The sequence below is a fragment of the Cibotium barometz genome, chromosome 57 (genome assembly GCF_041138505.1).
Source record: "Cibotium barometz isolate CiBa-2024 chromosome 57, ASM4113850v1, whole genome shotgun sequence".
In the NCBI taxonomy this organism is placed as follows: domain Eukaryota; kingdom Viridiplantae; phylum Streptophyta; class Polypodiopsida; order Cyatheales; family Cibotiaceae; genus Cibotium; species Cibotium barometz.
The window spans coordinates 13,031,573-13,047,326 of NC_141102.1; the positions used below are offsets into that span (position 1 = coordinate 13,031,573).

At 44.4% G+C, this 15,754-nt stretch overlaps 1 protein-coding gene across 2 annotated transcripts in view; it reads right to left on the reverse strand.

Moving 5' to 3' along the window:
* LOC147606445 (DNA-directed RNA polymerase 2A-like) overlaps window positions 1-15,754 on the reverse strand; it is a 128,950-nt gene that overhangs the window by 9,814 nt on the left and 103,382 nt on the right. For both annotated transcript variants that reach the window (XM_086791846.1, XM_086791847.1), the window contains exons 14-15: window positions 13,656-13,730; window positions 13,465-13,554 (exon numbers count right to left, since the gene is read on the reverse strand). In XM_086791846.1, coding sequence (XP_086647972.1) covers window positions 13,465-13,554; window positions 13,656-13,730 — 165 coding nt within the window. The remainder of the gene's footprint in view (window positions 1-13,464; window positions 13,555-13,655; window positions 13,731-15,754) is intronic.

The following is a 15,754-nucleotide window of genomic DNA, read 5'->3' on the forward strand; positions in this document are numbered from 1 at the left end:
TCTACAGCAGTTTCTTTGTCCCAAATACTACGGGACATCAGAGCATAAGTTACCCGTTCAGTTTCCTCTAACAGACGAACACAAGAACCACCAACATCAGTACAGGAAAGTTGCTGTCACCATTTGGCCACCCAATTGGTCCACCCGTGCTTTCTTATCATGTATGTACATTGGACTGGTGTCCATGGCAGTTGTTTATGCCGGGGATTGATCCCACTCATGTGATACTGTAGACTTGGCTTTCCGTTGGGACTTGTACCTCCGTGTACATGCCCGGAAATGCTTGGTGGATTGGTGTTCCGTTGGGTCTGGTACCTCGTGTACTTCCTTGGAGCACGTCTATTTTGGTATAGTCTCATGAACGGGGATTGTCCATACCAATGCTGCATTGCATAGCATCTTTATGTGCTTGCTTGCAATTGCAATTGCATGCTGTTTTCATGCTTGATTGACCAATGTGTAGTTCCCAGTAAGAGGACGCCCACCCGTGAACCGTGCGTGTGAAACTGTCTGCAGACATGGTTGTGTGGCATGTGAACAGGTGGTAAGTATTACCCAATCTAGGCTCAAATAGCCCTTAGGACTTGGCCAATATTTATAAGTGAGTGCGTTCCCACTTCATTAAAGTTTAGGCGCCCAAAAGTCACTTATAAATTATGACCGCTTCCAAGTTCACACTCACTGAAGTCTCGAGGCGGACAAGACTCAATGTCCAGGACCTGATCCTTCCCTTTTACTCATAAATGGACATCTCTCCATGTCCCTTCACCTGATTGGACCCCAATTCACTTACTTATTAAGAGAGAATTCATGTTTTCTCTTCATGAAGATTTTTGGAGGCTGAAAACTCTCTTTTTCCACCATTTCTCTCCATTTCCAAGCTCTTCATAGCCATACCCAACTTGCTAGGGTGTTTTCCAAGCTTCCAAGAGTGTTTCCAAGTGCTAATCACTCTCCTACTCACTCCCAATGACTGAAATTCAGCAAAACAGCTCTCATTTTTGCTATAATTTCTGGTCTTTTTGCTGAAAACCCTTCAGCCTTCCTTTCTCAAGTTGAACCATGAGGGAAGCTTTCCCAAGGTTCCCTTCATCCTGTTGAAGACTTTTGTCACGAAGAAAGGCGACAAATCAAAGATCTCAACACTCCAAGGACTTCCATCACGAAGACTTCCGTTGTCATCGACTCTACTTGCTATTGGTAAGCTTTTATGCTTAAATATTTATGGGAGCAAGTAGCAGGAGGGAGGAACCGGATTACAAGATCACATACCCTATGTAGTGTTCTTGTCCTATGTGCTCTCTTGCAGATTGTTGCTACCATGTGTTGATGGAACAATAGAGTCTAGAGAGCAGATGGTAGGGAACATGGGCACTTGAGAGGGTAGTGTGGGTTGCAAGTCTACATCGACAACCACTTGTTTGCAATACTGTATTCATATGCATTGGTATGGAAATCTGGTCAGAAATGCCCATGACACTATGTACTTGATTCTCCCAACATCAATATACTTTATTTGAGGGGGGGGGTCGGTCGTTCCGGCTCATTGTGTGTCTCTTGTTAATTCAGCAATTTACTTCTTGTATTTGAACAAGTGTCCATCAAATCTTAGTGTATTTAAGTGTATTGATTAGCATTGTGTTCAACCAAGTTACATTGGTATCGGAGCATACGGTTCTCTTTCACTTCTATCGTTGAGAGACGATCACCGTGAACACTAGCTAATCTCTACACTTAGAACATTATGGACGGCCATATAATGAATGTTGGAGATGCTAATACAAGAGGCAGGGACAATGAAATGCATGCCTCCAATGCTTTATAGGATGAGCAAACTCATGTGGTGCACAACAGGGAACATGAATATGTGGGATAGCCGTCCCGTGGCAAAGAGAAGATGCAAGAAGAAGAGTCCATAGTCTTGAGGGCTGAACTTACTCGTATGCAGGCTCTTCTCCATGCACAACAAGAAGAATTGAATCTCTGCCGCTGCGAGGATCCATTGGTACACGACCGTTTGAAGGACAAGAAAGCTGAATCTTATATAGATCATGCAATGGCAATGATTGCTCAAGAGTTGCACATGCAACCTAGGGATGCAGCACGTGCATACTTGGCTCGTACCGAGGATGCCTTTGCAGAAAAGGCAACCATCTCACATGTCTTGGAATCCCCACAAGTGCCCGAACAAGAACTTATGTCTAAGAGGATGAATCTCCATGCTATGGGAGAGGAACAATCAGTGACTTCACGCCATGCAGGAATACCTTATGTATCCCGTGAAGGATACAATGTTTATGGCAGTGGTCAAAATGTATGTCAAATGCCATTGCCGGCTGAAAATGTGCATGCACAACACATGCATCATGGGCTGCAATTTTCTGTTGGTGCAGGTATTCCGCGTATCTCTCATGCCACTCATGCCTTCGAGTGTGCTCGTGAGAGAGAAGTTATGGCTGAAAATGTATCAATGCATGTTGAGGGGCCAGCCATGCCTCATGCTTACAGGACACGTGTATCTATGCCTTATGCATCACCTTTTGGTCAAAAAATGATGCCAGACACAGGGGCTGTCCCAATGGACAAACATGGGAAAAAATATGTTGAGATGCACACACATGCATCAAAGTCTCGTGACTTCAAAGCCGGAGACAAATCTGTGAAGTTTGACACATATCATGGGGAATATGATGCATCAAAGGCACTTGCTTTTATTGCCCACTTTGATATTGCTTTCAGTGATGAGGATTTCACTCAGAAATCCATGATCCGGCATGTAAGCATGTTCATGAAAGGCACTGCTGCCCATTGGTGGCTCACGGAGAAGCTCTCACCGAATCCTGTTAGATCATGGGAAGAGTTCAAGGAGAGGTTCTATGCTCAATTCTTGCCTCCCAATGCATTGAATGAGATAACAATGAAGTGGGATTGGGTAAAGTAAAATGAGAGGAAATCGGTAAATGCATATGTACAAAAGTTTTGGAAAGTGCTTTTGGAGGTGTCTCCATTTATGCATGTCACCGAGGCGGAAAGGAAGAGAAGGTTTCAATCGGGATTGCAACCCATGTACAAAGCGGGACTACAAATGTATCCTGGTCATTCCTTACACCAATTAATCGCAGCCGCCACCGCCACCCGAGCAATTGGAACTCAAATTGAGTCGATCTAATAAGGCTAAACCCTCATTTCAAGGCAAAGAGAGGGCTGTCCAAAACCTGCAAAATGATCGACAGCCACCTAAAAAGGACCAAAACCAAGATAAAAATGGTCCAAAGGCTCAAAATAACACTACCAAGAAGCGTCCCTTCAAACTGAGAGACTATGGTCTCACTCCGGAACAGAAAAAGCAATATATGAGTGAGGGAAAATGCTTTACTTGTGGTAGCACCGAGCATATTGTAAAGGCATGCCCAAACAAGATGAAGCGTGATAATGCAAATGCATCAAAGCCTAATGTGCATATGGTTCCGGATGTGCAGGGCAACACTTCACATGATGGCAAAGATAGGGTTGTATGTAAAGCTTGGGGATAGCTCAAAGATCAGCCCGCTTTGTTCATGTTTGATGATTGTGCATCTGAAAATTTCATATCCACACAAATGGCAGCTGCTTTGGGTATTGAAGTGGAGGACATGGGTCCTCAAATTGAAGCAGGGGCTGCCTTTGTTAGTAGAGAAGTGCAGGTCATGCCTATTTTTGGCAAGTTGCGCATACACATTCAAGGCTATGTGGATCATGAGGATTTTCTTGTGGCGCCTTTGAATGGCTGTGATGTATTGCTTGGAAAGCCTTGGCGTACACGTATTGATCCGTGCAAGGCTTACAAGACCAACAGGATCACCTTCATACATAAAAGCCGAGAACATGTAATTGATGCTGGTGAAGAGGGTGATACCATTCCCCTTGTATCTCATGTACAAATTAAGAAAGTAATGAAAAAGAGGGTTTTTGCGTACTTGATTTTTGTACGAGATCATGTTGAGGAAAAGAATGTACATGTAAACACTCTTAGTAATGATAGGCTAAAATTTTTGCAAGAGAACAATGATTGTTTTGCTGATGAGTTACCAAATGAGTTACCACCTGTACGACCGGAAGATCATCGCATTGATCTTGTGCCGGGTAGCTCACCACCTAATAGGCCAACCTATCGTGTAAGTGCATCCCAAAAAGAGGAGATCATGAAGCAAGTGAATGAGCTTCTTGAGAAGGGTTTGGTTCAGCCAAGCTCTTCCCCATATTGTTCACCCGTCCTCTTGGTTCAAAAGAAGGATGGATCCTTTCATATGTGTGTGGATTATAGAGCTTTGAATAAGCTTACCACCATCAAGACTCGGTTCCCGATTCCACCCATAGACGACATCCTTGACAAGTTGGATGGATCGGCATGCTTTAGCCGAATTGATCTCAAGATGGGTATCATCAAGTGCGTGTAGTGTCGGAAGATGTACACAAAACTCCTTTCACGACAGCATTTGGGCTTTATGAGTATCTTGTTATGCCTTTTGGTCTTACAAATGCCCCGGCTACATTCAATAGAATGATGGATCGCATATTCCGTGGATACAGAAAATTTACAGGTGTCTTCTTTGATGACATCCTAGTCTTCTCGAAGACCAAAGAAGAGCATAAAGCTCATTTGGCTATTGTTTTTGAAGAGCTCCATAAGGATAAACTCTTCATAAATGCAAAGAAGAGTGAGTTCTTCTTGTCAGAGATACATTATCTTGGACATATTGTGTCCAAAGATGGGGTGCGGATGGATCCTGCAAAGATTGATGCAATTCGGAATTAACCCGAACTGAGTTCGGTGCATGAGATCCGTAGTTTTCTTGGAAAATGCTCTTACTACCGCAAGTTCATTCGGCACTTTGCATGGATTGCTTCTCCTTTACATGATTTGACAAAGAAGAAGGCCGTGTTCAAATGGACTAATGTAGAGAGAGATGCATTCCTCAAATTGAAAGATGCAACTACTCATGGTCCAGTGTTGATCATTCCGGATTTGCAAAAGTCTTTTTGTGTGGAAGGACATGAGGCAAAAGGTTTTGGATGAGTGCCATGCTCCTCCATATGCTGGTCATAGAGGCATAATGCCTACTACGCACATGATTGAGCGGTATTTCTTTTGGCCAAGTATGCGGAAGGACATAGAGGCACACATACGTGCATGTATCACCTGTCAAAAAGTCAAATTTGATAGGCAAACGGCACCAGGTTTGCTTCAGCCATTGCCTATTCCCACGCAGCCATGGGAAAGTATTACAATTGATTTCATTATGGACTTGCCACGTACCCAACAAGTGCAATTTGGACAATTGTGGACAGGTTTAGCAAGCAAGCTCATTTCTTGCCGGTCAAAAAGACCATCAAAGCTGAGCATATGGTTAAAATATATCTTGCACAAGTGTTCAAACATCATGGAATGCCGAAGTCCATTGTGGGGAATAGAGATCCCAGGACTACAAGTCTCTTTTGGCGGGCCTTATTTGATAATATGGGCACCAAATTGGACTTCTCATCAGCTTGTTTATGTTAAGGTGGTTTTGTCACCCATCCTTCGCACAAAGGATGAGATATTTGCAGCTGATGAGTATGTAAGAGACTTGGATATTGCTTTTGCTCAGGTGCGGACAGCCATTGCAAGGTCACAAGACAAGCATAAAAAGGCTGCCGACAAGCATAGAAGGCAATCGGATGTTAAAGAGAATGATTGGGTATTGCTGAAATTTGAGAAAGCAAGACTTGCAAAGAGGCCTAGCAAAGAGGGTGCATATCCTAAGCTTGCAACCAGGTACTATGGGCCTTTTCGAGTGATCGAGAAGATCAATGAAGTGGCTTTCAGATTGGCATTACCTAGTCATTAGCAAATACACAATGCTTTTCATGTGAGTCTCCTTCGCAAGTATGTAGGGCCGGAGCCCAGTGAAATGGTCATTGAGGATCCACCAGAAGTGGATGAGCTTGAGGAGATCTTGCAACCAGAGCAGATTGTGTATCACAAGAAACGCAAGCTTGCTGCAGGCAAAGTTGTCAGGCGTTACCTTGTGAAGTTTAGGAACTATCTTCCCATTGATGCTAAATGGGTATGAAGAGTTCTTCAAAGATTGCCCGCATGTGCTTCAGACATATTTGGATGCTTTTCACTTGCGGACAACTGTTTAGAAGCCGGGGGGGATGTCACCATTTGGCCACCCAATTGGTCCACCCGTGCTTTCTTATCATGTATGTACATTGGACTGGTGTCCATGGCAGTTGTTTATGCCGGGGATTGATGCCACTCATGTGATACTGTAGACTTGGCTTTCCGTTGGGACTTGTGCCTCCGTGTACATGCCCGGAAATGCTTGGTGGATTGGTATTCCGTTGGGTCTGGTACCTCATGTACTTCCTTGGAGCACGTCTATTTTGGTATAGTCTCATGAACGGGGATTGTCCATACCAATGCTGCATTGCATAGCATCTTTTTGTGCTTGCTTGCAATTGCAATTGCATGCTGTTTTCATGCTTGCTTGACCAATGTGTAGTTCCGAGTAAGGGGACGCCCGCCCGTGAACCGTGTGTGTGAAACTGTCTGCAGACATGGTTGTGTGGCATGTGAACAGGTGGTAAGTATTACCCAATCTAGGCTCAAATAGCCCTTAGGACTTGGCCAATATTTATAAGTGAGTGCGTTCCCACTTCATTAAAGTTTAGGCGCCCAAAAGTCACTTATAAATTATGACCGCTTCCAAGTTCACACTCACTGAAGTCTCGAGGCGGACAAGACTCAATGTCCAGGACCTGATCCTTCCCTTTTACTCATAAATGGACATCTCCCCATGTCCCTTCACCTGATTGGACCCCAATTCACTTACTTATTAAGAGAGAATTCATGTTTTCTCTTCATGAAGATTTTTGGAGGCTGAAAACTCTCTTTTTCCACCATTTCTCTTCATTTCCAAGCTCTTCATAGCCATACCCAACTTGCTAGGGTGTTTTCCAAGCTTCCAAGAGTGTTTCTAAGTGCTAATCACTCTCCTACTCACTCCCAATGACTGAAATTCAGCAAAATAGCTCTCATTTTTGCTATAATTTCTGGTCTTTTTGCTGAAAATCCTTCAGCCTTCCTTTCTCAAGTTGAACCATGAGGGAAGCTTTCCCAAGGTTCCCTTCATCCTGTTGAAGACTTTTGTCACGAAGAAAGGCGACAAATCAAAGATCTCAACACTCCAAGGACTTCCATCACGAAGACTTCCGTTGTCATCGACTCTACTTGCTATTGGTAAGCTTTTATGCTTAAATATTTATGGGAGCAAGTAGCAGGAGGGAGGAACCGGATTACAAGATCACATACCCTATGTAGTGTTCTTGTCCTATGTGCTCTCTTGCAGATTGTTGCTACCATGTGTTGATGGAACAATAGAGTCTAGAGAGCAGATGGTAGGGAACATGGGCACTTGAGAGGGTAGTGTGGGTTGCAAGTCTACATCGACAACCACTTGTTTGCAATACTGTATTCATATGCATTGGTATGGAAATCTGGTCAGAAATGCCCATGACACTATGTACTTGATTCTCCCAACATCAATATACTTTATTTGAGGGGGGGGTCGGTCGTTCCGGCTCATTGTGTGTCTCTTGTTAATTCAGCAATTTACTTCTTGTATTTGAACAAGTGTCCATCAAATCTTAGTGTATTTAAGTGTATTGATTAGCATTGTGTTCAACCAAGTTACATTGGTATCGGAGCATACGGTTCTCTTTCACTTCTATCGTTGAGAGACGATCACCGTGAACACTAGCTAATCTCTACACTTAGAACATTATGGACGGCCATATAATGAATGTTGGAGATGCTAATACAAGAGGCAGGGACAATGAAATGCATGCCTCCAATGCTTTATAGGATAAGCAAACTCATGTGGTGCACAACAGGGAACATGAATATGTGGGATAGCCGTCCCGTGGCAAAGAGAAGATGCAAGAAGAAGAGTCCATAGTCTTGAGGGCTGAACTTACTCGTATGCAGGCTCTTCTCCATGCACAACAAGAAGAATTGAATCTCTGCCGCCGCGAGGATCCATTGGTACACGACCGTTTGAAGGACAAGAAAGCTGAATCTTATATAGATCATGCAATGGCAATGATTGCTCAAGAGTTGCACATGCAACCTAGGGATGCAGCACGTGCATACTTGGCTCGTACCGAGGATGCCTTTGCAGGAAAGGCAACCATCTCACATGTCTTGGAATCCCCACAAGTGCCCGAACAAGAACTTATGTCTAAGAGGATGAATCTCCATGCTATGGGAGAGAAACAATCAGTGACTTCACGCCATGCAGGAATACCTTATGTATCCCGTGAAGGATACAATGTTTATGGCAGTGGTCAAAATGTATGTCAAATGCCATTGCCGGCTGAAAATGTGCATGCACAACACATGCATCATGGGCTGCAATTTTCTGTTGGTGCAGGTATTCCGCGTATCTCTCATGCCACTCATGCCTTCGAGTGTGCTCGTGAGAGAGAAGTTATGGCTGAAAATGTATCAATGCATGTTGAGGGGCCAGCCATGCCTCATGCTTACAGGACACGTGTATCTATGCCTTATGCATCACCTTTTGGTCAAAAAATGATGCCAGACACAGGGGCTGTCCCAATGGACAAACATGGGAAAAAATATGTTGAGATGCACACACATGCATCAAAGTCTCGTGACTTCAAAGCCGGAGACAAATCTGTGAAGTTTGACACATATCATGGGGAATATGATGCATCAAAGGCACTTGCTTTTTATTGCCCACTTTGATATTGCTTTCAGTGATGAGGATTTCACTCAGAAATCCATGATCCGGTCTGTAAGCATGTTCATGAAAGGCACTTCTGCCCATTGGTGGCTCACGGAGAAGCTCTCACCGAATCCTGTTAGATCATGGGAAGAGTTCAAGGAGAGGTTCTATGCTCAATTCTTGCCTCCCAATGCATTGAATGAGATAACAATGAAGTGGGATTGGGTAAAGTAAAATGAGAGGAAATCGGTAAATGCATATGTACAAAAGTTTTGGAAAGTGCTTTTGGAGGTGTCTCCATTTATGCATGTCACCGAGGCGGAAAGGAAGAGAAGGTTTCAATCGGGATTGCAACCCGTGTACAAAGCGGGACTACAAATGTATCCTGGTCATTCCTTACACCAATTAATCGCAGCCGCCACCGCCACCCGAGCAATTGGAACTCAATTGAGTCGATCTAATAAGGCTAAACCCTCATTTCAAGGCAAAGAGAGGGCTGTCCAAAACCTGCAAAATGATCGACAGCCACCTAAAAAGGACCAAAACCAAGATAAAAATGGTCCAAAGGCTCAAAATAACACTACCAAGAAGCGTCCCTTCAAACTGAGAGACTATGGTCTCACTCCGGAACAGAAAAAGCAATATATGAGTGAGGGAAAATGCTTTACTTGTGGTAGCACCGAGCATATTGTAAAGGCAAGATGAAGCGTGATAATGCAAATGCATCAAAGCCTAATGTGCATATGGTTCCGGATGTGCAGGGCAACACTTCACATGATAGCAAAGATAGGGTTGTATGCATTGGTATGGAAATCTGGTCAGAAATGCCCATGACACTATGTACTTGATTCTCCCAAGATCAATATACTTTATTTGAGGGAGGAATCGGTCATTCTGGCTCATTGTGTGTCTCTTGTCAAATCAGCAATTTACTTCGTATATTTGAACAAGTGTCCATCAAATCTTAGTGTATTTAAGTGTATTGATTAGCATTGTGTTCAACCAAGTTACAGTTCCTGCCAACAACTGCTGCCATTAGCTGGCAAGCTATCCACCATCTGGTCCCGCAAAGCTTGCACCTGCAGCGTATCCACACTTAAGTGGCCATTACCAGACTGCCACTCATCACAAACCGAAGGACCTGGGAGAGAGAGTGCTGAAAGCTTGTAAACTCCATTCTCCACTCCGCCTTCCCAAACCACCTGGCCTATTGCTTTGTCCCAGAGAGCAACAAAATGCTCATCAAACTCCACCCATATGCCAGTCTTGCAAACCTGATGCATTGACAACAGATGAAAACCAAGTGATGAAACATACAACACCTGGGAGGAATGCTTCCCCCCTCTGCCATCGGGAACTATCTCCAACCTGCCCTCACTGTGAACTGGGATAGTGGATGTATTTCCAGTAAGAATGTGACAACAATACCTGCAGAGATCCTGTAAATCTGAACGGGAAGGAGTCATGTGCCTCGCAGCACCACTGTCTAGAATCCATCGCGAATATCCGTAGCGGAGAATCCTCCAACCTCCTCCCTGCCTGAAGAAAATGAAACATCGGTGTCCATCACCTCCAGGTGCACAAAAGCCGGAGTCTTCATGATTGCTGTTGCTGAGGAATCTTCACCCTTCTCAGTCTTCCGCTTGGGACACTGTCCCCAATAGTGGCCTTTCTCGCCACAATTCCTCTCTGCCTTTAGTTTCTCGTAGTCAGTAAAACGGACTTCTTCTCAGAAGACTTCTCCGATGAAGCCTTCCCTTTGCCCGTGTTACGGCCTTTCGACCGTTGGCCAGTTAAGGCCTCCGAACCTCCATCCTAAGGAGGGTTCGTGAATCGTTCCTCTTGGTCCAAGACCATGGGCACAAGCTCCTCCCACGTGATGGTGTTGAGCCTGCCACTGGTAATCAGGGACGAGTAAAATGCTGAGTACTGAGAGGGCAAATGCGACAGCAACATTATGGCCATGTCCTTTGACGATATCTCCTTCCCAGCCTGAAGCACTTCCTGCTGAAGAGCCTGCAACTTGTTAATATGCACATCGTCGTCAACGACTTTGCAGATCTCATAACCCGCATTTGTACTTACAAGTGAAATCCTCTTCATGGGCGATACCCTATTGTAAAGAGAAGCCAAATGCTGCCATATACCTCTAGCCAGCGTCATATGCTTTACATGATTGATTACCTGCGGTGTGGAGTTGAGGAAGATAAAAGAACCGACCCTGGCGTTACACGATCCCACATCTGTGCGTGTGCCTCCCGGTCCTTTCGGATCGACAATAACTCCCCTTTCTCTACTTCCGGCCGTGGAACCCCAACAACGACGAAATCAGCGAGGTCGTAAGACTCCAGAACAGATTCCATCATAACCTTCCATATGCCGTAGTTGTTCCCGTCCAACTGACGGTCCATCGGGAACGTGGGGAGTGTCGGGATCTTCACATGCCTCTCGGCCATCTCTAACAGATCTACCACTGCGGGGATGTACTCTCAAAAAGGGTGGGTGGGTGGGAACAAAGAAGAACTTACACCAACAAGTGGCTGTCCAGCAAATCAGCCCGCCAACCTCTTGCTTCTCCTCTTCCCGAACAGTCCACCAATCAGCAACACAACAGTCCCCCTCTTGCTCTCACAAATCCCAAGAACTATCTAGAGCCTAGGCTCTGATACCATGTCAGAATGCGCAGCGGAGATGATGACCAGATCCGGGAACACGAGCAAAACGCAATGCAGAAAATAACAGCACGAGAGAGAGAGAGAGAGAGAGAGAGAGGCGTGTAACTCTGCTCTATATACACAAGAAGAATCCCGAAATGATACACCATGTGGCAAGGGCTGTGCGGCCATTTTATATGGCCCCCATACAGCAGTCGGCCTGCTGTAGGCAGCCGACAGGACTCCAGAAGTGCCCACGACTGGTAATAAACCAGTCGGCCAATACTGTGTACAGTCGGCCAGCACCACAAAGGGGTCCACACAGTCAGCCAGCATCAGTAAACGCATACAGCTGCAGTCGGCCACATGCTAAGACATCCTGCCACCTCAGGGCTGCCACCCAAACCACAGAAAAATGAAAAAAAATCGGGAAAAAAATCGGGGAAAAATACGGGGAGTGAGGAAAAATGAGAAAACACCTACAATGGGCGGGCACACCCACAACAGAGGCCCTAGTGTACACATAAAGACAGGAGATGACTTCTAACATAGTCTACATTTCTAAGCATTGGACTTCACAAAGCATTTCTTTGTGGGTGAAGTGCTAGCCGGGAGTATTCAGTACGTCACCAGGCTGTAGTTGACGTTTTCACTCAGCCATTATCTCCCATACTTTCAAGAATTTAGTTGTGGGGGCTTCTTTAGAACCGAAGAATTAGTGCGAAGGAGATGAGTGTGTGAGCGTCTCAGCTTTTTTCATTTTTCGGGTTGAGCACACACCCACCACAGTGCTTCATTGCATCATGCCACAAGCTTGAACAAAGGAAGTTCCCAGCCAAGTCTTTGAGGGAGTATGCACAACTACCGTCTACACTAGGTGGAGAATCTTTTGCCTCAGTGGCGGTTGCTTTAGATTCAAGGCTTGTACAAGACGACTCTTCTCACTTGTCGTGGAGTATCTCAAGTCTGACGTCATGAAGGCACCACAGGAAGACATGTTAACAGATGTCTTCACCTTGGAGAATATGCACTGGTGGGTGTATCTTCACATGTAGTGCACAGATTTCTTGGAAACCATGTCAACAACGTTTGGAGTTTTCGCTTCGGTGTATCGACGTATCAACAGATGTATTATTTGGAGTATGGGGATGGTGGTCTACATATACAAGTGCCGAGCAATACTGATGAATAGAGATTTGGTGCAGCACTTATTATGAGGAGTATTGTGCTTGGTTATGCTTTCTTCCTTCAAGGTGCATTGGTATTGGTGTAGGCAGGTATTATGAGGAAGTCAATGCATTAGTGGCTGGAGTGTGGATAGCGGAGTTATATGTATTTTAATATAGTTAGTTATCTTAATAATTATCTAATTGAAATATATTTAACCACATCGTCCATTGGTATTATGACTGATTATCTAAATAATGTGATTACTTATACAGTTCATTAGTTATATAACTGATTATCTGATTGGTACATAATCAGGTGGTTACATTAACACTAATATAGTTTGAATAGTTAGTAAGTTAGTATAAAATTTTAATATGGTAGATACCGTAGATATAGTTAGTTAGCTAGATTAATTAGTGTTAGTGCATGTAAGATGTGTAATAACACATGCACGTACAGTGTACACATGCTATAATAACACAATTTTTCGAAAATGAACTACGAAAAAAAGTGGCAACTTATTTCCACAGAAAGTAGGTGAACACTGCAAAAGAGGATGCACAACAATGGTGGCTCAAAATGGTAATCTTAAGGGTTATCTTCTAATACAGGCTCGCCTCTCTAAAGTTCTGTATGTTCATACGTGAGAAGGCAGGCCTTCAAAACACGTTAAAATCATACTACGCTATCTACTTACAACATAATACACTCTCATAATGCCTCATGTTGACACCTGCCATGGCCTTAACATCCCAGTACCACATGGAGTAATTTGTTTTGAAAAAAAAGCAAGATCGTAGCCTGCAACTTCACAATTCTCCCCAATTAAGTAATAAGCTGAAACTGCAAGCAACACTATAAGAATGTACCTGTTTCCATCCAGGTTTTCGATAGGGCTGAACCACAGGTAGCCCCAACGGAGACGACCATTTCACAGCCTCGTTTTCACTAGCAACCAACTGCAACAAGAGCATAGAATCTTAGAGCAGCCACATGCACAGAAAGACCATCACACTTTCTTTCCATTGTAATCCCATATAAGTAAGAATCTGGTAAGTACCTTTGCACACTCTGCAAGCCAATTCATTATACCCTTGGCCTCTTTGAACATCTCCCCGAGAGCTTCTAATGTTGTCTGTATTGAGACCAAACATCCATCAAGATCACTTAATACCCCCAGAAATTTCCTGTTCAGTGAGCTTCTAATGTCGTCTGTATTGAGACCAAAAATCCATCAAGGTGACTTTAAACCCTCTGAAATTTCTTGAACCGCTGTCTAGCATTGATAAATCAAACCAATTGTAAACATGTCTACATTGAACTAAAAGAAATCAAATATTAAAGAAATGTGACTAGCTAAGAAGCTTTAGGTTGGGCATATGGATGGCTCTGGCTTAGGAGAGATGACGAGATGGTGCCTAATACACTCCCAGAGAGGTTGATATGATCCTTCATGTTGTTGTTCCTAATGAAAGGTTTCACATAGAATGTTAAAGGGATCAAAGATAGAAAGAAGAGAGATGCCTTCTAGGGTCATGTGGCTAATAAACAAAAATATATACCGAAACATACAGATTGCTCAAAAGAAGAAGTGAAGCAAGCAAGGTAAGCATGCTTCACCCAGCAAACGAGTTTGCAGAGGATTGCAACCCCCGCCCCGCGTGACAGACGTTGGCCACGATCCCCTCATCAGCTCCAGATCCAGGACATGCTCTATCGCCATCAAGGTACCTTTCCACGTGACGTAGCAGAGACAGAACTCTCGGCCATACTCATTAGCTCCATGCTTGATATTTTGGAGAGTGGTATACCATCTATTGGGGGCTAATGCTCCTCTCATGTTCCATGTTCCTGGTATTCCATGATGAGTTTCCCTTGACACTCCACCAGCTTGGAAAAGTTTTAAACTCCCAAAAATTATCTAATTCCTATTATATTTTGAGTCATGGATTCTCTACTTGGGTAGTCCCCCAAAATTGATTGTAATAGATGTTGTGTGAGTGTGGCAATATTTCATAACCGCTCTCTTTGTAATACCTTGAATCTTATAAAAAGCTCAATTTTTCACTTATCCCTACTTAGAGCAGAAAGAGGGGTTTGTCTTTGGGTAGACTGATATAGGCACAATCATGCGTGGTCAAGCTCTTATGTCAAGCCTGACGGGAGGGTTTCACGTGTTGGCACACTGTCTACCATCATCGCCACCCAAGCTACCACTTCACCAGGGAGACCTCTTCCGTCTACTCCATCCACAATTTTTGCACCCTCTCCGACCTCAACGCACACATCCCACTTGATGGGCTTACCCCGCAACCCGCAAACACCCTTCATCATAGTCACCAGAAACGGGAAACGGAAACAGAAACGGCACCCCACTCGGAAACGGAAACGGCAACCGCGGGAAACGGAAACGGCTAGGAAACAGCACATATACTTGATAAATTAAACTACAGAACCAAAAACTAGTAATTACAAACTCAACAACGAGACTCTCTCAAATTTGCATATAGGACACCTCAAGATGAAGTCAATTTCTTGTTGAATTAAGAATAGAAAGTACAATGCATATGGTGTGGTGTTGAGAGTTGAGACAAGTTGCAAAGAGAGCAACGGGAAGGAAGCAACAGGCAGGAGGCGACCGTGATCATTTCTTCTCAACGGGCATCGGAGGGCGGGCCAGCCAACGCCTTTTTTTATCATTTTATGCCACGTGGGCTGCCATCATCAAAGGCGGAGCCTTACGTTATTTTTTGGGCCAGCCATCGTGTCTCAACGGCATCACACATCCAACGTTTTTTATTATTATTTTATGCCACGTGGGCAACACATATCAGAGGCGGCGATCTATGTTTTGCCATCGTTTTTTTTATTAAAATATGCCACGTCGGGCAACGTCTACCACCCGCCCCGTTTCTTGCCGTTTCGTTCGATTCGACGTGGGGAAACGGCGTTTCCGCGTTTCGGGGCGCCGTTTCCCCCGTTTCTTGTGACTGCATTTCATACATCCGCCGCAGCCACCTTCCCACACACCAGAGCCACTCCCAAACCACCAAGTGGGACTCTTCCACAGAATAGGTGTATGATGAGGAGTGCCTAGAGACCCATGCCCGCTTGCACAACAGGAGATTGCTCTAGGCTCCACCACTCACCAATAGGCGC